This window comes from Xenopus laevis, chromosome 1L (assembly GCF_017654675.1).
Source record: "Xenopus laevis strain J_2021 chromosome 1L, Xenopus_laevis_v10.1, whole genome shotgun sequence".
NCBI lineage: Eukaryota > Metazoa > Chordata > Amphibia > Anura > Pipidae > Xenopus > Xenopus laevis.
This window is the reverse complement of record NC_054371.1, coordinates 85,580,641-85,605,230: the sequence shown is the minus strand read 5'-3', so window position 1 is coordinate 85,605,230 and position 24,590 is coordinate 85,580,641. Positions and strand designations below refer to the sequence as shown.

Genomic DNA, 24,590 nt, shown 5'->3' with positions numbered 1-24,590 from the left:
GAAGGAGCAAAATCGACATTCGTGGGGAGCAATATTTGTATATATAAAAAAAAAAAAGTATATTGTAGTGATGAGGGGAAATAAATATCAGCACACAAATTGAATCATACCTTGCCCTAGCAGTAATGCCACCATTTCTTCATGGCCTTCCCTTGCTGCTTCCATGAGAGGTGTGTAGCCTTCATCATTTACCTCCTCCAGGTTAGCACCACGTTCGATAAGTAAGGCCGCCAGCTCCACATGACCACCACAAGCTGCCAAGGTCAGTGGAGACTCAAAAGAGTCTGCTGGCATATTTACTTGGGCTCCACTGTCAAGAAGCAACCGAGCTACCTCCACATGGCCATCCTAATACAAAATAAAATGAGGTTGTTTCTATAGTACACACTAATTCATGTGTAAGCAACAGTTATCACTATGCATTGTCCAATTACAGCATCATTAGAAAAGAATATGCTTCAGGAGGCAGTAAATGGACCAAGAAGTACTAACTATTGGCATACTAGAGACTCTTCTCACTCTCTTCTCATTGTACTGGCTGACAGATTTCAGATATTAGGAACTATGGGTATTTACTACTAATTTAATACAAACCAATAAGCTTGGAAACTATGCATAATTTCTCAGTGTGTGCTGTGAATCTTGAAGTCTGTGTAGGCCTTTTCAAACAAAGCGATGGCACACAAAAGTCACTTGCAAAGTGTCGCAAAACTGGCCCGTACTCAAATTATGATCATAGCCAAGTATGTCTCTTAGAATCTTGACCACAAAACAGAGCAAGGACATCAGCAAGTAGTTGGAGGAATACAGCTGCATTAAAGTGCAGATATTATATTTGAGCTAGCACCATTATCTTTTTAATAACTACATAAGCCATTTGAATAAATGAGAATACATAGAGATAATATAGAATATTTTGGCTTGAGCACTTTGTATGGGTATCCTTACCATACAAGCTTCCATTAAGGCAGTGTGCATTTCGTCTGTCTTGTGTTCCTGATCAGCACCGGCCTCCAGAAGGAATCTTACCATTTCTAAATGCCCTGAAATTGCAAAGTAAACTTTTAGTGTAGTTGAATACTTGCAGTAGCTTTATTTTGCCATATGTATAAGAGAAAACATTCTGATAAATGTTAAACTACAAATTCAATTATTTATAAATTATACCCCATTAAGCAATAATGATAGTGATTAGTGACAAGTCTAAAGCAAACTGTCTTTCTGAATTATTTAGAAATGTTTAACCACTAATAAGATTGGTTTCTTCAGTTCAACTGAATGGTTAGGAATTATTAAGCATTTTAAACCCTCAAGAGTAATGGTAGAAAAGGTTTTTTGGAGATATTTCTCAACTATTCACCTGAAAACCCAGCAAAATGCAGTGTTTCAGAGCCTCTCTGAAAAAGCTGCAACTGGTACTTTTTATTCAAAGTTAATGGAGGGGCAATATTTAGCTTTTTGTCCCCGCCCACACAAAACTACAAAATGACCCATATATCCCCATGTGGCATTACCTTAAATGTGAAACATTACCATAATACAATCAGAGTGGTTTCAATGGACATATTAAGGCAGGTGCTAGCTCTATGTTATTAACAGGATCAAATGAACCTAAATAGACATTTAAAAGCATCCTTTTCAAATGGGGATTTTTTTTTTTTTCAAGTTTGGACAAATACACTCTCCTTACCTTTATAACAGGCTAAAGTAAGTGCGCTTTCCTTAAATTCATTGGAATGAGTATTGATTCCTGCTCCATTCTCCAGGAGAACCCTGGCTACTTCCACATGCCCAGCACTTCCTGCCTCCATTAGAGGCGTATGACCGTTTTCATTATGGTCCTCAATACTAGCACCTGATTCCAGCAGCACCTTTACAACATCCACATAGCCACCGGCACAGGCATATGTAAGTGCTGTGTTCCCTAAGTACATAAGAAAATTATTTAAAGATGTTTTTCTTTTATGAACACCAATACACATTCTACATAATGTTGTTTGTTTCATACAGCAAAGGATACTCATTTTATTGTTCAGTTTATATTGAGAGTTGCAGCTATTTAAATGCAAGGTAAACAAAGTCAGCAAAGATAAATAAAGTCAGTAAAAAAGACACTATTCTATTGCAAATTGTACAGCAATATGACCTATTTGTTTTAAAATTGCATGGCATTATAAACATTTAGAACAGTAAACAAAGAAAAAACTAACCTGTGGATGACTGGGAGTTAACATCTGCATCATGGGCTAGCAGCAATTTTACAATTTCAACATGTCCCCCATTAGCAGCAGCCATCAAAGGCGTTATGTCTCCCTTTATCCCACGGTCTTCAACATTAGCATGCATTGCCAAAAGAACCTGTAGAGATTACAGAATGCTTCAAAAGTACAATCACACCTTTATTTGCAATGGCTATTTTATATAGAATTTAAGATTATTAAAACAAAGACTAAAAAAAAAAAAACTTTACTTTACAATACTTTGGTATTGATTATCCATTAAACTTGGAACCTGACCACTTAACAATAAAAAAAAAAAACCTTTAGTATTATTTACACCTCTCCTAACTTGGGTCCAAACCCTCCTGACAGTCATCATTTATAAATTACTGCCCAATGCCCGAACATTTACATCACTGGTGGGGATGGGGCAGATGTGTGAATATAAGTAAGCTTAGTTACCATTAAAGTAGAAGAAATGTATCTGGGGCACCTCCAGTGATTATAATCACTTACATTAGCCCCAGGTTTGGGGCTCTTATTAGCTGAAAATGGCACTGGCCCGAGGTAGTACTGTAGTAGTACCGCCATCATCATATTCTTCCTGGACCCTCTCTATGGCTTGTTCAGGATGTGCATGCGCACTAGAGTAAAAAGCAGACGACAGAAACTAACAGCTAGATTTTTACCCTACTGTGCATGTGAACACAGCGCAGGGTTGCAGCGCATATAAAAGAAGCGGAAGATTGCAACCTTTTTCTCCTTCAGTAGCAACCCGTACTTGTGCAGAAAACAGGACAGGCCCAGGGACGCTTGTTAAGTGATCATAATCACTGGAAAAGGCATACAGAGTTGTTTGCCTGCCTGAAATCAAGGAATATATGTTTTTATTTTTATCAAAAACAAATTCTGAGGCAAGCAAGTATCAGCCCCTTACTCAAATGCATTATTACCCCACGCCCAGAGGCTGTTTGGATAAACCGTTTCTTAATCGATTTGACAAAAACTTGTCATGTATAACACAAGATTTGGTAGGATTCTCCCAGCTATAAACTAAGACAGATCAAATAAAGTCGGATGGTGTGTTTTGTCTATGCATCTACATACAACAGTCAGTGTATTTCAGTGAGAAGAAAACGTCTTTCTGCCGGTATCAGCTTTTATCTCGTTGGATGAATACCGAAAATGCAGTATTTCCTTCCCACAGGTGTGTCATTTTGAATAGTTTACACATATGATTTATCTACAAGTCCCATAATAATTTGACCCATGTGACTACATGCAGCTCGTAGGATGCACTCTCTTAATCAGACACCATTCAACAAAATCTCCTCTGCAATTTACCTCAGATTTTAATCTCTGTATGACCTTAACAGCACAAAAACTGTTGCCCTTGTGGCGCAAGTAACCTGACATAAGGCCTCAGCTTCTGGATCTCTCTTATCTAAAGAAATCAAAGGCAACACCCACCACATACTTCAATCACCCAACAGAGTTTAGCTTGTGCTGCCTCCTCAAAAAAGTGCAAATGCAAGTGCCAGAGAAATACTGAAAAAAGTACTACATTCAAGTGACCAAACGCCAGTTTGGAATATAAACAATGAAGGGCAATCATCAGAAGTTTTGGGGGCTGGTACAAGTTATTTCTATGGGGCCCACACTTGTGTGTACTACACAGAAAATGTGCTATAAGTTAGGTAGGTTTTGCAAGGACAAAATGTTGAGCTTGTTGGTTGTATTTTACTATGTAGAAGATACAAACTCAACAATCATTTTACTGAAAAGCAGGGGTATAAATATAGAGGAAGCATTCAGTGCAGCTGCAGGGAGAAGGAACTATGGGGGCTCAGCGGAACGGATAAGTAACTGCAATATGTATATAGAAAATGTCTTTGTCCCAGTTTAGGGACCCAGTGATCTTGCTGTGGGGTCCAATAACCAGCCATTTCACTGCTGAAAAGTTCATGTAGGAAATGCTCATGAAATTCTGTAAACAGATTCCAATACAAACAGTTGATGTTACACTATAATAAGTAGTTCAAAAATTGTTCCATTAATTAATCTGCTGCTTAACAGTCACTTCATTGGGGGTTAGTGAAGTTTGGCCTAAAATTAAACCTTACCCACATGCCTGCCCTGTCACAGTGCTATCTACTGTCATTGGTTGATACGCAAGTTACATACGTTTTTGCATAAGTCACAAATTGCCTAAGCCTAGGGGACCCAATGATCTTGCTGTGGGACCCAATAACTATGAATTCTACTACTGAAATGTTAATGAAGGTAATAGCTCATAAAATAAAGTGACTAGATCCCAATATAAGAAGTTCGTAGAATTGTTAATTAATGTGCTAATAAATGAGTCAATTCAATGAGTTGTTTCCCTTATGTTAACTTTTAGTATGTTCAAGAATTCCTAATTCTCTGCAACTCTGCTATTGGCCTTCATTGTCCTACTTTGGACTCTTTCCAGATTTTAAAGGATGGAAACTGACCTCATCTAAAAAGCAAATGCTCTGTAAGGCTAAACGTAATTGTTACTGCTAATTTTTTATTACCCTCCTTTTATTCAGGCCCTCTGCTATAAATATTCCAGTCTGTTGTGCAAATCAATGCATGGTTGCTTGTGTAATTTAGACCCTAGCTACCAAAATGCTGAAATTGCAAACTGGAGAGCTGCTGAATAAAAAGCTGACTAATGCAAAAACTACACATAAAAAATGAAAACCAATTGCAAATTGTCTCTGAATATGACACACACTACATTATAGTAAAAGTCAAGTTAAAGGTGACAAACTACTTTAAGCTTTTTTATTCATTGGTGATCAGTAGAATTTGCATTGCCATTGAAGTTAAAGGACCAGTAACAGAAAAATTTTGCTCATCACAAATACGTTAAAAGGAAAACAAGTATGTACAGTTTTCTAAACCCATAGACAATAGTTACTGTCTCAGGGATTTATTGTTTCATTAAAGTACACAAATACATAGAGGGAGAATGTCAAGAGTGCAATAACATCTAGGAAGTGCAGAATGTAATCAGAAATAAACTGCTGTCCTTGATAGAGGCGGGGAAAGCAATATACAGTATGATTGACAGTCAAGCTTTTTAAATAGTAACAGGTATGGGTTTTCATTTTAAAAGGACTTTTAGGGGGTTATTTATCAAGTCACTTTTGAGAGTTTTTTTTCTAGCTCGAATAATCTCACAATTCGAATGTTTGATTATTTATGAAAAACCCCAAATGTAAAAAACTCTAAGGAATGCAATCAGGAAATCGTGATCGAGAAAACCACACACTTGAATTGATTGATCGAGTTATCTGCAGGGAAAAAATGCAAATCACAGAAAAACCCCCCCCAGAAAATCATGAAAGCTAAAAGCATCTTCAAATGGTTCAAGGGACCTCTGCCGTTGACTTCTAGAAGGCCTTGACAGGTTTAAACGCAAGTATTTTCGGATTCAGGGTTATAGCAGCTTCGGGGCATAATAAATCTCAAAAAATTTACGATTTTTTAACTCGAAACACAAACTACCCTTGAAAAGCTTACATTTTTTGGGAAAACACAACTCGACCATCAATAAATAACCCCCTTTATACAGCTTTTTATGTCAGCGTGACAGGTCCTCTTTAATAACATCATGTAAAGGTATGATTTGTGTTAAAGAACGATTCTGAGAAAAGTTTACATTTGCAAAATCATACAGCACTGGTGGCTGTGTATTTTGGTTTAAAACATAATAGTGGTTATAAAATAGGTATTGAGAATATTTATTAATAAAAACATTTTCATATATCTCATAGATGAGACTTCCCGTTTTAGTTTGCAGTTTTAATTATGCTCAACAAAGACAACCTAATCTAAGAATACAGGACTCAAATTATTACCTGTGCCAGTTCGTAATATCCAGCTGAACATGCAAGACAGAGGAGGGACTCCCCTTCTTCTGTGTGCTCATTAACACTTCGCCCTTCAATAAGTAATTTCCGCACAGCATTTACATCCCCTTCAGAGCAAGCTTCTGCCAAACTGCGGCTGTATGAGAAAGAATAAATACAAAAGACTAAATAAACTTGCAAAAGAAGTTTAGAAAACAGTGGTTGGTTATCAAGCAAATGCTGACTAAGTAAAAATTAACCCTTATTAGATGCATATAAATAAATAAGACCCAAGTACCCCGACCTTGGGTCAAAAGAGCAAAAGACTGCAAGTAAAAAAAATGTTCTAACAAACACCTCAACATGCACTGGAAATCTGCAAATGCCCAGATAACAATCTCAGTTGGAATGTGAGGTTAAGCTACTCACCTGATCTAAGAAAGTATTTGAAATTTGCTATAAATGTACATCGCATACGTATATATGTTATATTTAGGGGGGTTAAACACTATTTGAACTTATAGAAAAAAAAATTAAAATATATTTTTCTTTTACACAGACGTAACAGATTGAAAGGAAACCACTATTGTCTGTCTGTGATGATCAGGACCGGTCCCCATTATTCTTAGGCAATCCCTCCCTCACCATGTTCTATTGTGAATTGATGGTTTCCACTTTCTATGTAAAGATCCAAAATCCACCCTTTCAAAATAGAAGATTGGGAAGGAATGGTTGCATTACACTGTGACCCTATGGGGGGAACTGTTCCCAACTCTCTTTCAACTCTATGGAATCAGGTATGTCTGTGTAAAAAAAAAAAAAAAAAAAGATTTTTATATTTGCCAGTTCAGTTCATGTTTGTGCACCTTTTTATATAAGTCCAGTGAATGAGATAATGTCAAAAAGTGGAGTATATTTTGCATTTGGTTGCAGAGACCTCCAAGAAAACTTATGTTCACTCTTAACAGAGCTAAAATCACTAGTTAAAATACTAAAAAAGACTTACTTGTCCGTCTGCCCTGCATTTGAGGTGCTCTCAGCTCTCATTCTTGTAAGTGCAGCAGCAGCTTCATCCAACGCGCAGCTGACCGAAGAAGTCAGTCTACGGAGTACTTCAGGATCTGCGAAGGCTTTACCATCAGCAGTGGATAATTTACCAATTCCTTGTTAGCACAAGTTGCGAAGCCAGTTAGTTGGTGAATATAAGAATTCAAACCAAAAACAAAAATGGGAAAGATAGCCAGGGTTAGTCAAATCCATGCAAAAAAAAAAATAAAAAAAATTAGCATAGCGGAGACAAGAGTGTTTAGCTGGATATCTACCATGCAGTTCAGAGTTTAAAAAAAAATCCTAAAACTATTAAAAGGCAGGTTTTTAAAAGGTACAGCTGCAGTACATCAACAGAAAAATAATACCTTTTGGGTAATGTAACAAGTAAAAAAAGTCACTTTTTTTATGCCTTCCCCCAAAATGTAATAGAGCATTTAAAGGGGTGGTCACTGACCCCATCTAAAAACAAATGCTCTGTAAGGCTACACATGTATTGTTTTTGCTACTTTTGATTATTCATCTTTCTACTCAGGCCCTCTCCTATTCACATTCCTGTCTCTTATTCAAATAGATGCATGGTTGCTAGGATAATTTGGACACTAGCAACCAGATGCCTGAAATTGTAAACTGGAGAGCTGCTGAATAAAAAGGTAAATAACTCAAAAAGCACAAATAATTAAAAGTGCAAATTGTCTTAGAATTACTCTCTACATCATACTAAAAGTTAATTTAAAGGTGAAAAACCCCTTTAAGAATCAATTACCATTCCATGGTTGCCTAATGTTAAAAAGCAAGAGGTAAAACCATAAAACAAATCTATGGTAGTAAGTTTTTCCAAAAATCTGAAACTCCATGTTCTTAACAGTTGGAAGAGAATAACATCATTCTGTGCGAACGAAAATATTTTTGTAAGAGGTTTGAGATAGCATTTATGTTCAAGTCCCTATGTCTATGTGCAGCAGTGGACTGATTGATGTCCATGTCAGTTTATTCAAGGGTCAGTCTCAGACAACAAAACACAGACCATTAAATATAGCTTTTCCAGATTAATTTTAATTGTTGGGGGCCTGGATATACATAATAAGTCAGGATACATGTATACACTATTTACCATCACCAATATAGGAGGATTTTTTTTTGCTTAACTTGACTTCAACAACAACAGAAACCTCACTAATTGGTGAAAAGGCTGCAGTGGTTGTGAAAAAACATGAAATGTGTTACTGCAAGCTGCTTGAGTAAATTAACTGTCCTTAAAAATCAAGTCAAACTGGAATTATAGCAGAACCATGTAAAAAAACTGGAAACTTATTCCTTATAATATTGAAGTAATATACTTCAGCTTAACCACTACTACACTGGCATAAAGTGGATAATGCAATAAATGGTGCATCCCACAGCAGCCAATGAGGTGCTTTTAAACAGGTGACCAATAATTACTAGCAGCTATAAGGGACTAGACCAGAACAGTGTTCGCCACATAAAACAAAATGCCAGTGGGAAAAAATTGGGCAGGAAGGAGGGAAGCTATATAACCACTCCTACAGTAAAATAATTTTTTTTTGTACATGGCAATAGAACTGCATGCTTCAGCGAACACAGTACACAGTCTTACTGGCATCATTATGCAAATTAAAACTATGTGCACGCAGAGCTGTGGAGTTGGAAGCAATTTTGTGTATCTGGAGTCGAGAGCGAGTCGCCAAAAATGTACCAAAACTTTAAATACAAGCACTGAAAATAATCAAATCAGATTTAAGAGCTTCTATAAAGGAGGATATTGCAGAAGCAAATCTGTATCTAAGAACAATACTTCAGTTAACTTTAGGTTGTATCTAACAGCTAATCTACAGATATATGCCAGGTTCAATTAATATAGAATTTGTCTTAGGTTTTCCAATTGTTCTTTTGGTTAATTTAGTTCAACTTTGATTTTGTTTTAGAATAACCAAAGGATGTGGTTTATTTTATATTTTTGAGCTTTGGCAGTGATAATGCCTTGTATGCTGTGTACTTAACAAAAAATGAAAGCATTTTAGATTAATTAACATTACTATTCATTATTATAGTATATACAATTAAGAATGCACTGGGAAAAGCTGTGTGTGTGCTTCAGAAAGCATACTATAAATAAGCTGTTGTGTAGCCATGTGGGCAGCCATTCAAGCTGGTAAAAAAAAGGAGAAAAGGCACAAGTTACATTGCACATAACCGATAAGCCCTGTCCAATACAATGGCAATCTGTTACCTTCTATATTACCTGTGCCTTTTCTCCAGCGTGAATGGCTGCCTCCATGGCTACACAGCAACTTGTTTATATAAACTATAGTAGTCTGTCTGAAGCAAACACACCAGTTTTAACAGTGTAGGCAACACTACATTATATTTTTATTACAATTTGATACAATTTCAGCTTTTCGTGTTATTTTGCCTTTAAAAACAGAGGAGTTGTAGGTACCAAACGGAGCAGTCCAAGGATTAATGTACAGACTCCACAGCCTTATGTGTATGGCGTGAAGGGAGTGAGCCGGAAAAACATCCTGGGGAGAAGACTGCAGAAGCTAACTCTGCACCTTTTATTACATAATTCCCTAAAGACTTTTCCGACCTCGTAATTTTTTCAATTTGCCATTCCAAGCATAGCCAGGAGCAAACATTTTGTTGATGGTAAGTTCAGAGAAGAAACAGAACACACCGGCACAACATGGGTACTGCTAGCAGGTATAACCTTGCTCGTTTATTGCGGATGCAACGTTTCGGGGCGTAACCCCTTTCTCAAGTTCAGAGAAGAACACAGACATACACAGTATCTAGGTATGTTACAAACCTGCTGCTTCAAGGAGAGCCTCCAGTCTAGCTTGCGTCTCAGGGTCTACAGTTCTTAAATCTGTTCCGTCAGCTGTACCAGATAAAAGAAGCTTTGAAGCTGTCTCCAGCATTGGGGTTTCCAGATCATCTTGATCCAAAATGAAGGATTCCACCTACAATAAAATATCAAAGCAAAAATAAGATAGTATATAATTTTTTTATGAAATTATCCATATAAGTCTTCAAATAAACATGCATTCGATTATGCAAAAAAGCTTCTTTCTAAAAAAAGATGTCACTAAACCTAAAAAGTTTTAAAATTTCTTTCTTTCTTTTAGGCTCCAACAGGGATTCTGGTTGTAACAATACATGTCCCTCCAATCAAAAGCTTCTAGTATCATATCTTTATCAGTGAATATCATTTTCAGCAATTTTTATTTTATAGTGAAAAACTTTCCTGTCTTATTAAACTAGAACAGGCATGGGATCCCTTATACGGAAACCGGTTATGTGTAAAGATCCAAATTATAGGAAGGTCAACTGCCATAGACTCCCTTTAACTAAATAAAATGATTTCCTTTTTTGTAGTGAAACAGTACCGTGTACATGCTCCCAACTAAGATATACACTTATTGGAGGCAATGCAATTCTATTAAAGGGATACTGTTGTGTGAAAACATGTTTTTTACAAAATGCATCAGTTGATAGTGCTGCTCCAGAATCCTGCATTAAATAATCAGTTTTTCAAAAGAGCAAATTTTTTTTTATATTTAATTTTAAAATTTGCTGTGGGGTAGACATTTTGACATTTCCCAGATGCCCTCAGGTCATGCGACTTGTGCTCTGCTAAACTTTAGGTACACTTTATTGCTGCACTGCAAGTTGGAATAATATAACCCCTCGCTTCTACCAGCTGCTGTAAACAGAGCCTAGTCTGGTCAGCCTGTCCATTGAACAATAGGCAGGTATCAAGATAACAGCTACCTCTTCAGAAGGATTCTGCTGACTGGACTGGGAGGAGCTCTATGTCTGCCTGCTGTTACCAGTGCTTTGCTCCACAGCCTTGGACAGAATTGACTTATACAGTACCTTACTGTACTTGCTATGGGGCACTGAAACACTGTATTTTCAGTGTGTAATAAGTCGTAACTTTCTCTGTCTAACACGAAGGGGCACCAGCCTGAAGGCCAGTTAGGTGGAGATTTGGGGCAAGTGCTTATTTGTGCCCTGTGTACCCCTGGAATTAACGCAGGGTGACTTACCCCAATGTTTCTATATATCTGTAACCTTGTTATGAGCTAAGGGGGCCCAGCCTGAAGGCAGTTAGTGTGAGATTTGGGGTGAGTGCTTATTTGTGCCCTGGGTACCCCTGGACTCTAGCAGGGTGACTGTTACCCCAATGTTTCTATATATCTGTAACCTTGTTATGAGCTAAGGGGGCCAAGTCTGAAGGCCAGTTAATGAGCAGGGAGGAGAAAGGCAGTGCTAGGCTAGGAAATGTTAGCAGAGCTGTGGCAGTGCAGTGTGTCATTGGGAATCATTGAGTTAGTGCAGGTCCTACAAATAGTACTGGCTTATGGTTCATTTATACCTCATATAACAGAAGTGCACTGCCAAGACTGGTGATAGGGAACAGAAAGATGAAAAAGAACATACTTGGGAAGCAGGAAAAACTGAGAAGGATGAAGGGTTACATAGTTCAGGGTTGTTTCTACAGTTCAGGAAAAGAGAGAGAGAGATGGCAGTAGATATTCCATCAAAAATAAACATTGCAGGCACTGAGCAAGGTCTGTGTGGGGATAGGATAGCAAAGGGAACAAGGTCACAGCTCTTTCACCTTATCTTGCAAGTAACCAGCCTCAAACAAACACTTGCAGCGAAGAGTACAATTTCTCCCCTCCCAACTCTGTAAACGTTGGTTCAAAGGAATGCTGAGTGAATTTACTGAAGAGCAGGAGGTCTGTGCAAGGAGGACTGCTTGTGGATGCTGGAAAGCAGGCAGTAAGTAAGAGGTGAAAGCAGTAGCCTCTCTGCAGACCATGTGACCACTTTCCGCCTGACGTCACAGATAGGGGAGGTGCAGTACACAGCAGAGATGGGAGGGGGGAGTACACAGCAGGCTCCTCATGTCGCAGTACAACTTGGCTTTTTACGTTTTATTTTACATTTACATTAATTTTTCAAGCATTCTTGGTTACAGGTCCCATACCTATATACTAGTATACACCTATATACTTTATTAAGCATTTTTAGTGTCTTCCACTGAGGTAAGCTTAGTGATTTATGAAGGGAAACTGCCTAACACATCATTAAAATAGAAACTTAGCAAGTCAAAAAAAAAATTCAGGTATTAAGTATATAACAGTGTAACAACAACAACAACTTAGCAGGAAAAACTGCCCTAAAATACCAATTTTTTTTTGTACACCACTTCAGAGATGTTATACAGTAGAAGTCCCATTTAAAGGTGTTGTTCGACTTCCAAACACTTTTTCAGTTGAGTTGTTTTCAGATTGTTCACCAGAATTAAAGACTTTTCTTAATTGCTTTACATCTTTTATTTTTTACCAGTGCATTAAACTCTTTTAGATATAAAAGGAATGTGCTTTAAAAAGTAGTGTTTCTGGTTACTTTGTTGAAAATTTCTGCAAAAACCCTACTAGTCCTGCCCATATGTTCCACTTCCTACTGCCTCCTTTCACAGGCTATGCAGGGGAGCCGGCAGCACTCTGCACTGTAAGATAGGAACAGTTAGGCTGACCTGATAGGGAACTGAAACCCGTCTTTTGTTGACTGAAGTGCGACGATTGGCTGTCCCCCTCCTACTTCTGGCAGGGACCATAAGGACACACCCACCCTTCATTTGAAACAGGGACTAGAGAACATCTATGGTGAGCTCCAATAAAGAGGCCATTTTTGAAGATAATATTAATTTACAGCCAAAAGTAAAATCAGTACCATATAGTATACATTATTGCCTACAAAATTAGGGGGGGGTTCATTTATCCAATATTTCTCATTTAATGAAACTCAAGGACTCTACCCAGCAGTGCTAAACATAAGAAAGAAAGAAACTAAATGTATCAATTTAGAACAGTTTCTGTGACCCCCCCCCCCTGAGCTGCTTTAGAAAGACATGAAAGATGAAAAGCGTCTGAAGGTCAAAAACCCCTTTAACTTTTTCAGGGGACCAGTCTCCCTTTGCTACTGCTCCAAGCCGCACTGATCTATAGAAAATGTATGGCTTTTTTGCACACAGAACTAAAAACAAAGCATCCCAGTACCCCAATGGGAGATTTGATTGTTGTCCAAACCAACTGAATTTTATTAAAACAATTATAAATAAAATAAAATTTTGAGACAAAATAACTTAAGTTAGTTGATCTCTCTTAAAGGGCATCCTGAAGTTCTAAGCAGAGGTAAACCAAGTAAACCTTTAACCCTTTCCCTGCCAGCCGTTTTGTCCTAGATGCGAACATCTACTGCCAAGCAGTTTTTAGATATTTTGCACTCTTTCACTTTAAGGGCCCTTCCTGGGGCGGTCTTTTAGTTTACCCAGGAAAACAATATATTGTTTTTTTCAGGACAACCTGAACTTTCAAAATATGCAAGAATTTTGGTGTAATTCTACTTCTGTAAAAAAATATAGGCTTCTAAGTGTCCAATAAAATGAAAAAAATCATGTTTCACAAAGAACAATCACATATATCGGAAACATTATTTACTTTATGTATGAGAACACAGCTGATTTGGAAAGGTCTATGTCTCCTGAACGCGGCAATACCAAATATATATAGTTTTATGGAGATTTCTCACTTGTATAGATCAAAATCTAAAAGCAGTACACTAGCAAATGTCCAAAGCACCGCTCCCCAAACGGCATACTTCTGATTTCAAGGCCAAACATTCCACTAACAGTAGGTTTACCCTAGAAAACTACCCATTATTAGAAAGAACAGATTCTGGTGAATCAAAAATGGGTAAACATATTGTTGTACTCCAAACTCCCAAGTTGCAATTGTTTCCTAAAGTTATAATGTTTTATAGAAATTGGTGAATTTTTTTAAAAATGACCTCAAAGCTTCCAATCTACAGAATCGTATCTCCCACACATCATTAGGTATCAATGTAAAACACCCCAAATATGAAAGCCTGGGGTCCACTGAACAGTTTGATGCCAAATATGTATAGGTGTACCCAAGCATGTGACATATAGGGGCCCTAAAATGTAGACACCTCATTTGAGCTATCAGTTCTGTAATTCCAGATACTGCAAAATCAACACATTTGCATCGTTTTGGGGTGGGGTAAAAGTAAAAAAAAATAAGTTCATCCCAGAAAACCATATATTTTCGGAAAGTACACATTCCCACGAATCTAAATTGGGTATGCATGTCTTTGTACTACAAAGTACCAAGCCGCAAACCATTCCTAAATTTGGTGATTTTGGTGACATTTCCAAAAATCACCTCAAAATTTCTACCCTGCAGCATCGTATTACCCACATACTTTTAGGTATCAAGCAAAATCACTCCAAATATGAAAGCCTAGGGTCCTCTGAACAGTTTGATGCCCAATATGTATAGGTGTACCCAAGCACGTGGCATACAGGGGCCCCAAAAGGAAGACCTCCATATGTTCTGTCATTTCAGGTACAGCAAAATCAACACATTTACATCGTTTTGGGGGGGGTCAAAAGTAGATAAAAGTAAGTTCACCCCAGAAAACCATATATTTTCGGAAAGTACACATTCCCACGAATCTAAATTGGGTATGCATGTCTTTGTACTACAAAGTACCAAGCCGCAAACCATTCCTAAATTTGGTGATTTTGGTGATACTTCCAAAAATCACCTCAAAATTTCTACCCTGCAGCATCGTATTACCCACATACTTTTAGGTATCAAGCAAAATCACCCCAAATATGAAAGCCTAGGGTCCTCTGAACAGTTTGATGCCCAATATGTATAGGTGTACCCAAGCACGTGGCATACAGGGGCCCCAAAAGGAAGACCCCCATATGGTCTGTCATTTCAGGTACAGCAAAATCAACACATTTACATCGTTTTGGGGGGGTCAAAAGTAGAAAAAAGTAGGTTCACCCCAGAAAACCATATATTTTCGTAAAGTACACATTCCCCTGAATCCAAATTGGGTATGCATGTCTTTCTACTCCAAAGTACCAAGCCACAAACCATTCCTAAATGTGGTGATTTTGGTGACATTTCCAAAAATCACCTCAAAATTTCCACCCTGCAGCATCGTATTACCCACATACTTTTAGGTATCAAGACAAATCACCCCAAATATGAAAGGCTAGGGTCCTCTGAACAGTTTTATGCCAAATATGTATAGGTGTACCCAAGCACGTGGCATATAGGGGCCCTAAAATGAAGACCCCCCCATATGGTCTGTCATTTCAGGTACTGCAAAATCAACACATTTACATCGTTTTGGGGGGGGGGGGGGGGCAAAAGTAGAAAAAAGTAAGTTCACCCCAGAAAACCATATATTTTCGGAAAGTACACATTCCCACGAATCTAATTTGGGTATGCATGTCTTTGTACTCCAAAGTACAATGCCGCAAATCATTCCTAAATTTGGTGATTTTGGTGACATTTCCAAAAATCACCTCAAAATTTCTAACCTGCAGCATCATATTTCCCACATACTTTTAGGTATCAAGATAAATCACCCCAAATATGAAAGTCTAGGGTCCTCTGAACAGTTTGATGCCCAATATGTATAGTTGTACCCAAGCACGTGGCATATAGGGGCCCCAAAAGGAAGACCCCCATATGGTCTGTCATTTCAGATACTGCAAAATCAACACATTTACATCGTTTTGGGGGGGGGGGGCAAAGGCAGAAAAAAGTAATTTCACCCCAGAAAACCATATATTTTCGGAAAGTACACATTCCCATGAATCTAAATTGGGTATGGATGTCTTTGTACTCCAAAGTACCAAGCCGCAAACCATTCCTAAATTGGATGATTTTGGCGACATTTCCAAAAATCACCTCAAAATTTCTACCCTGCAGCATTGTATAACCCACATACTTTTAGGTATCAAGAGATATCACCCCAAATATGAAAGCCTAGGGTCCTCTGAACAGTTTGATGCCCAATATGTATAGGTGTACCCAAGCACGTGGCATACAGGGTCCCCAAAAGGAAGACCCCCATTTGGTCTGTCATTTCAGGTACTGCAAAATCAACACATTTACATAGTTTTGGGGGGGGCAAAGGTAGAAAAAAGTATGTTCGCCCCAGAAAACCATATATTTTTGGAAATTACACATTCCCGCGAATCCAAATTGGGTATGCATGTCTTTGTACTCCAAAGTACCAAGTCGCAAGCCTTTCCTAAATTTGGCGATAAAAGCAACGGTTTTTACATTTCTGAAAAGCGCCTAAAAATATTGCAATTGGCCGCATTTATCTCACCCAAATTCTTACATACAATTGTAAAACACCATAAATACTGATGCCAAGGGTCTACTGAACAGTTTTATGCCCAATATGCATTGATATACCAAGGCAGCTGGCATGTGCGGACCCCAAATGTAAATAGTGAATATGCGTTTTCTCTGCTGCCGATTCGCCTTCTGTAAACATAGACCCTTGACTTCATATTATGTGCCTCAAGACCCTCCTAACAGCAAAGACCCCCCAAAACCATATGTTTTTGGAAAGTACACATTCTGACGAAAACAACCAAGATAAAGACGTCTTTCTACAGCAAAGTACCAAACTGCAAAACTTTTATAAACAGAGATTTTTACATTTCTGAAAATCGCCTAAAAATGTTGAAGTATGCCACATTTATCTCACACAATGTTTTACGTACAAAGAAAAATCACCCCAAATATGGACATCAGAGGTCTACTGAATAGTTTGATGCCCAATATGCATAGATTTACCAAAGTATATGGTGTGTACGGCACCCAAATGAAAAATGTGCATATGAATTTTCACGCTGGCCAACTAAGCTGCTGAAAAGAGAACCCCAACTGTGCGTTATGTGCCGTAAGACCCCCAAACTGTAAAAAGACCCCAGAAAACCATATATTTTTGGAAAGCATATATTCTGACGGATCAATCTAAGTAAAATAATATACCAAAGCACCAAACAGCAAAACTATACTAAAGATACATAAGGAACAATAATCCAGGGATAAAATTGCAATAAAACCACAAAAATTGTGCAAATCAATGAAATAACAAAATAACTGCACCGACAGCGTAATTAGTGGCCGAAATCGATTATCCAATAGTCACGCTGCTGAAATAAACAGTTTTTATGGGTAAAAAAAACACAAATTGGTGAAATGAAAAAGTAAAAAAAATAAAATGTGTATACATGTGTGTACACTTCCAAGAATTGTGTGACAGTGTATAAGTGTATATATAAGTCCATATAAGTGTATATAAGTGCATATAAGTGGAAAATGAAAAATTAAAAAAAGTGTTTTTTTTTGTTTTGTTTTTTAACTAAAATATGTGTGTATGTGTGTATAATGTAGGTAGGTGTATGTAAGTGTGTAAAATAAAGGCCACTTACCGTTTTTGGCTGATCTAAAGCTGGCCATAGATGTTGAGATTTTTAAAAGATCAGATCCTGATCGTGAGACCAATATCTTCTCAGAACGTTTACCATCAACTAAAAAGACCAATTTGGCAGGAAAACAAAGGGGAGCTGCCTGCTTGGTCCTGCAAACATAGAGAGATTGCACTGGGCCGACAAAGATTTTTTGACCTGGCCGATCAATTTCCCGACAGATGTCGGGCGAAAAATCGTAAGATGTACGATCGTTCGAATACCACTAACCGCACGATAATTTCGAAGGATTGGTCGGACTTCCCTAAAATCGGTCGTTCGGCAAGAAGAATCGTCGCGTCTATGGGGACCTTAAGAGCTGGAGAAGAGAGAGAAGCAGATCTGCAGATTCACAGCAAGCAGGAAGTGCGTGGGCGTCGCTGGAACACGAGGTGAGCAGGAGGAAGCAGAGCAGCAAGGCAGACACGCGATTTGCTGTGTCTGCCTCTTTTAGGTCGGCCCTGCGACAATCCTGTCGCAGGACCGACATGACAGCCCCCCAGCCTCGTTGCCCAGGGGGCTGTCAATGCTGCTAAACCTCTGCAGAGGCGGCTAAAGCCACTGATGCAGAGTACAGCATGTAAAACTGCAAGCACGTACAATGTATGTGCTTGGCAGTTAAAGCCCTTGCCTGCCAGAACGTACTGTGTACGTGCTTGGCAGGCAAAGGGTTAAGCATTTAAACTCAAAATTGCAAAGTTACAAATACAAAAATAACTATAAGACATCTTGTGTGAAAAAAAAAAATTATGGGATTTACAAAGTAATAATTTGAGGTAAGTTTCCCTTTAACACCATATTTGCTCAAAAATGCTGAGCAAAGGTCATGAAACTTGCACAGCTAACTGATGAACTTTCAGATCATGGAATTGTGTAAGTGTTATAAACATTCTTGCGTAACCAATACATGCAGAGGAAAACTTAAATGGAACGGCTCCAAGCATACAGGACTATCCCACAGTTTCTGTCCATACATCCCAGGAGAGAAATGCAGTAAATACATTTACACGTAAATAACCTTGAAATAAACCCAGTTAAAGGTGACCCGTCACCCCAAAAAAAAAAATATTCAAAATCCTATTTTATCACATTAGTCAAGCAAAATTAACTTTGATTATATTATTGATAGCTTTAATAAAAAATAGAAATTGGATTTCATGTTTAATTTGAAAAGGACTTTTATTATACAGATTTTTGTGTTTGGGTGACAGGTCCACCTTAAAGGGCCATAAATTTCTATGAAGGGCCATAATGCAGGATTTTATTTTTTATTGCATCCTAGTAAAACACATGCAGAACCTGGTGGGCAGTGGTGGGATTAGAATCGGGTCATGGGGGAGAAGGGAGGGGTGGTTGCATATAATACCACCAAGAGGCGAGTACTTAGGGGCTAATGGCATACAGGGCAGATCCTTGACTTTTCTTGGCCTGTATTTTCTTAGCTGGCAGAGAAAAACCAATGCACCACAAACCACTCCTTCCTGTATCAGCACTGATAGGCACAATGTCTACCTTCTTGCAGACAAGCAAACATGAACCTATGCATTTTTGCACTGAGATTTGCTCCAAGTGTCTGCATACAGGCTGATGCCAATGCTTCTCATAGCAGATACAAGACAGATGGAAGCAAATTGGCTTTTCTCATCCTGCACAGAAAAAGCATAGAAAGAAAAGCAGTCTGAGCCCTGTGTTTCGTGAACCTTAGGTTTGAGAGCACTGTGGTAAACCCCAAACATGAGGTATTTAGCATTAAAGTAACCCACAGGGATGTGCATCTTTACCACACGCTGCAAAGCCCAACTAAAGCAGGTACCGAGAGACCAAGTTATAACTAAAAACGCTGACAGATTTAAGGAGGGATCAGTATTTTCTTATTCTCAGATAACACAAATAGAAGAGGCAATTTCAAGAGGAAGGAAATGCTAGCATAACAGGTCAAAGTCTGGGAATAAAGTCAGGATATATTCCTTAATTTAAACGGGAAAGAGAATATTCAAAAAAAAAACATAGGCAGCTGCATTGCAAATACACAGTGAAAAGAGTTAGAAAATTCCACAACAGCAGAAATCATCTGTCTCACAAATCATACAAAATCTCGCAAAGCAAAAAAAATTCCAATCTGTCACACCATGAATATAAAGCCTTTTGCATGAAACATTCAAAAACACTTATTGAAAACAAGCTAAAAAATCAACTGATAAACATTTGCTGACAAATTAACGAGTAGCAAAGACTACAAGCATTGCCGATTTGCTATACAGGAAATTCAAATGAATTGACTGAAATCGCAAAGGAATAGTGCATGGAGAGAGAAGAATCCAATGACAATGGACAGGTGATTTAGTAGGAAAAGTCAATGGCAGGCAAGCAATGCAAGTTCTATATATTGTACCCAGGCTACATGGGGCTCTGTTAGAGGCAGTAGCTGAATTAGAGGACCACCTGTCTACGCTCTGATAGCATCATTCAGAGCCCACTGTGAGATGGTTATTGGTGACTTGAGCACAACATTTTCCTGCAAAATAGTTGTCAACACAATCCTTATGGCATTTAGCCTTAGCTTGACTTCCAGGTTTATCTATGACAGCAAATTGGCATACTCCCCAAACCTTACTCTAATTGGCCTTCAGGATGACATATGCTTTAGGTTCACCCTGGGCAGAAAAGCTCCATTTCAGGCTCCCCAAAATGACTGATCTTTGCACAGTTTGGCCAATGCATCCCAGCTGGGATCTATGAGGGCTCATAAGAAAAGAACCACATCAACGGTCTAATATTGCCCTTGCTCAACAGGATCTTTAAGCCTGCCCAATATGTCAGCGAGGCCTTCAGTCTACTTTTTGGTTGGTAGTTTATCGGTATATATACTTATGATACACAAGAGCCATGAATATCCTGTAAATTATATCCTTATAAACGCTGCTTAGTGATGTCATCGGTTACAATCAGAACTTAGTGATGGCATTTACGTCACGACTCACTGAAACTTGTGTATAATATAGTACCGCCCTGTTGCAAAATATGGAGATGTTAAAGGTAACCGAGGAATTCCATGACCTGTATAAAAAACACTTGGCCTTCAGCCTCATGTTTTTATGTGGTCATAGAACTCCTCTGTAACTTATAATATCCTTATATTTTACAAGAGGAGGCACTTTATTCACTATATATGCCCACAAGCTACCAACCAACGAGTTGTGTTTTGGCCAAATTTTGTCATTCAAGCTTCTGTCCATTACTGAACGAGTTCAGTTGCAGTGTGTTCTCAAGGAAAATCATTTTATTTGTTTCATTATTAATCCAAATGGAATCAGAATAGGATACAGGTATGGGACCTGTTATCCAGAATGCTCGGGACCTGGTATTTTCCGGATAACAGATCTTTCTGTAATTTGGATCTTCATACATTAAGTCTTCTAGAAAATAATGTTAACAATAAGCTGGTTTTTCTTACAATAAGGATTCATTATATCTTAATTTGGATTTGGACAAGGCATGGTTTTATTATTACAGAGAAAAAGGAAATCTTTGTTCAAAATTTTGATTATTTGATGAGATGAGAGACATCCCTTCTGTAATTCGGAACTTTCTGGATAATGGATCCCATACCGGTATTTTGTTTAATTAAAAAAAAAAAAACAACATTTTAAAGACAGTGATATCCTATTTAGAGTAGAATTTTCAAGCAGTAAATTAACAAATATTAAACAAAATATTCCTAGCTGCAAACATGCATTTATATAGAGAGCAAATAGCCATCTTGTTTACATCGCATAAGAAACTCTGCATGTCATTGCCATAAAAAAATATGCCACATTTCACTAAGTATAATAGAAGCCAGCTGATACCATTGATATAGGCAGATTTCAATCATAAAAAAAATAAAAAAAAAAACTTTCCACCCATTAAAAAAAAAAAATCATTTTCACATCATGTGTGACATGAGCCTTAAAGGGTTTGTTAGCCTTTAAATTAACTTACTATGATGTAGAGAGTGATATTCTGAGACGATTTGCAATTGTTTTTTATTGTTTATTATTTGCAGTTTTTGAGTTATTTAGCTTTTTAGTCAGCAGCTCTCCAGTTTGCAATATCAGCAATCAGGTTGCTAGGATCCAAATTATCCTAGCAACCAAGGATTGATTTGAATGAGAGACTGGAATATGAATAGGAGAGGGCCTGAAAAGAAAGATGAGTAATAAAAAGTAGCAATAACAATACATTTGCAGCCTTACAGAGCATTTGTTTTTTAGATGGGGACCCCCATTTGAAAGCTGAAAAGTCAGAAGAAAAAAAAAATACATACTTCATTATTTTTTATAGTTTTTGAAGAGAAGTTGCTTAGAAATGGCCATTCTATAACCTACTAAAAGGTGAACCAGCCCTTTAATTAAAGACTATATAAAGCCAAAGCTCCATTTGCCTACATTTGCACACAAATATGATGGGCTTAACCCTGTAAGTGCCAGCAGAATGTCACATTTCATTTTCCAGACATTTTCTTTTACATTTTGCAGTCTTATTTTAGGGAGATTTTTAGTTTACCTAGGAAAACTATACATTTGTTTTTTTCAGGAGAACCCAAGAATGAGTTTTTGTGTATTTCCACTTATTAAAGGAGAAGGAAAGGCTAAAATTAAGTACCTTTTATTAGAAAGGTCTATATAAATACACCAGTAAACCCTCATAGTGTTGCTCTGATTCCTCTGTCAAGAGAAACACAACATTTTTCTTTCCTTCTATTGGCGAAGTAGGTGGTCGAAGTTTTTTTTAAAGAGACAGTACTTCGACTATCAAATGGTCGAATAGTCGAACGATTTTTAGTTCGAAACGTTCAATTCGAAGGTCGAAGTAGCCAAAAAATATACTTAATTCACATTGCTAGTGACTGGATATGTTAAAAAAAATCATCTACCTACCCCTGTGGCTGCCAGACTGGCAGATGATGAAAAATGCTCAGACACTGCAATTCTGAACCAATTTCACACTGTTCCCACCATCAACAGTAAGTTAACAGCAACATGAATTGCTTTGAATAATGGGTAGTTATGGTTTTAACATGGCTTCCATCCTGCTCTTTTGTATGTTCTGCAGCTTTTGCCCCCAGGCATGTAGGGCTTTAGTTAGTTTTGCATGAACAGTCATATTGCTTCCGAAGTTCAGCCCCTTTGGGCCGACAGCCCAAAGGCTCAGAACTGCATGAAATTACTTCCTAGCACTGTTCACCCACCATCATGGTGCGCTGGTAGATGAATTTCCAGTTTTAAAAGGAGATGCTTGCATTGAATATAAAAAGATACAGAAACAACATGAACACGTTATCTATAAAAATTATACATGTATAAGTCAACAATAGCTGTCATTAACTTCAAACGCTTATGGTCTATGAAAAGCTTTTAATTCACATTGTGAAACCTGTCCTAGAAACATGCATGCAAAATATTACTTTTCATATTTTGCAACAGCTCTTTCTGTATTCTGGTCTGTACTCTTATGCATAAGGGCTACCATTTTGAAATATGGTTAACATCAAATATAATACATGGTGGCCCTTTTGAGTGGCCAGAAATAACATAGGATGTTTCAGAAATCTAATATGATGACCATCTCTGTTTTAAGGGCCATGATGTGTTTTAATGGCTAATTGTAGCAGTATAAATAACCACTGCCTGCCCACAATTATTTTCAGGAACATGAAAAGAAAGCATGTTATTGCTGGTGCAGCATGACCCACAATGCATTCAATTTAATTTAATTAAAACATCCGGAAGTGGGTAGCAAATGTTCTTAACCAAGTACAAATTCAAGTAACTATAGCGGCAAATATAAAGTCCTGTGCTATAGTCCAAAAGTTACAAATAGTTTTAGTAATAATGCTTTTTTATACTTTTAAATTCCAGATTAAACTATGGGAATACTACCACTTGCACATGTGAATTCAGAAATCTTCACTCTAAACAATGTTAGGTCAAAAACCAAATAAGTACATTTATAAAACGCTAATAACAGGGCACACAACTGTGGACATATTTAAATATTAGATGCATTTCTTTACAGAATAAGGCAATAGTTAAAGGGTAAAATGCAGAGACTATAGACTACAGATTTCTTTTTCAAATCGGTACTGTTTAATCCAGTAAAGTTATTTAGAGAGAATGGTCCATAGTTAACCAAACATTACTTATAAACAACAACGACTGAAGTATTATGTGCCAGCTTAACACAACCATGATCTATTCAATCATAAAAGCTTGCACAATGGATATAAAAATGCACAATTCTAGGAGCAGGGGTATTTGAGAGGTATAGTAATGATAATTTTTCTTTCAGGGCTGCATTACTGCACAGTTGGACATCCAAAAAAAAAAGGGGGGGGGGGTAGGGCAAAATAGTTTGAGAACAATATTGGTAGGGTTACTTAAACCATATGCCTCTAACTACCTTTGTGAAAAGGGGAGAAACTGCAGCATCTAAATGTCATAAATGACTACAGGAAAAGAAAAGCATATAATATATATCTGTACAGTTTAAATAAAGGCAGAAGATTAGATATACAAATAATAAAACTATACAATATACTACTGCTAATTAACTCTAAAGAGAGTCCAGGCTTATACTGTTTTTCAAACAGCACAGCAAACAGTAAATGGGGAAGGAAAAGATAAATCAGCAAGTTTGATTCTGTAAAGGATCAGAGGGTAAGGGCTCTTTAGGTAAACTAATTGTGCAAGACATGGGATACTAAACCCACAGAAAGCTGCTTTGCAGACCCCACCTTCTAATGAGTTAATCTAAAGGTCACAGGCATGCAGGCATTTTATGTAATGGAAGGGCTTTTTTTTTACACTTTCTAGATACAATAGCCTTAATAAGCATGTATAACAGAAGCCACAAAAATGTGTTACAAATGTGCAAACCTTTGCAGCTGTCACAGGACACAATATCCACAAGGAGAAATACATACAAGGTCTAGATAATCTTCAAGCTTGCCTTGCACGCATTATCCACATATCCGTCACTCTCCTCCCTCCT

General features: G+C 37.6%; 1 protein-coding gene across 4 annotated transcripts in view; it reads right to left on the bottom strand.

The window, feature by feature from the left end:
• LOC108711102 (ankyrin repeat domain-containing protein 17) overlaps positions 1 to 24,590 on the bottom strand; it is a 76,935-nt gene that overhangs the window by 38,307 nt on the left and 14,038 nt on the right. For all 4 annotated transcript variants that reach the window (XM_018252474.2, XM_018252494.2, XM_018252483.2 and 1 more), the window contains 7 exons: positions 9,978 to 10,131; positions 7,107 to 7,263; positions 6,110 to 6,257; positions 2,211 to 2,358; positions 1,691 to 1,924; positions 949 to 1,043; positions 111 to 348 (listed from right to left, as the gene is read on the bottom strand). In XM_018252474.2, coding sequence (XP_018107963.1) covers positions 111 to 348; positions 949 to 1,043; positions 1,691 to 1,924; positions 2,211 to 2,358; positions 6,110 to 6,257; positions 7,107 to 7,263; positions 9,978 to 10,131 — 1,174 coding nt within the window. The remainder of the gene's footprint in view (positions 1 to 110; positions 349 to 948; positions 1,044 to 1,690; positions 1,925 to 2,210; positions 2,359 to 6,109; positions 6,258 to 7,106; positions 7,264 to 9,977; positions 10,132 to 24,590) is intronic.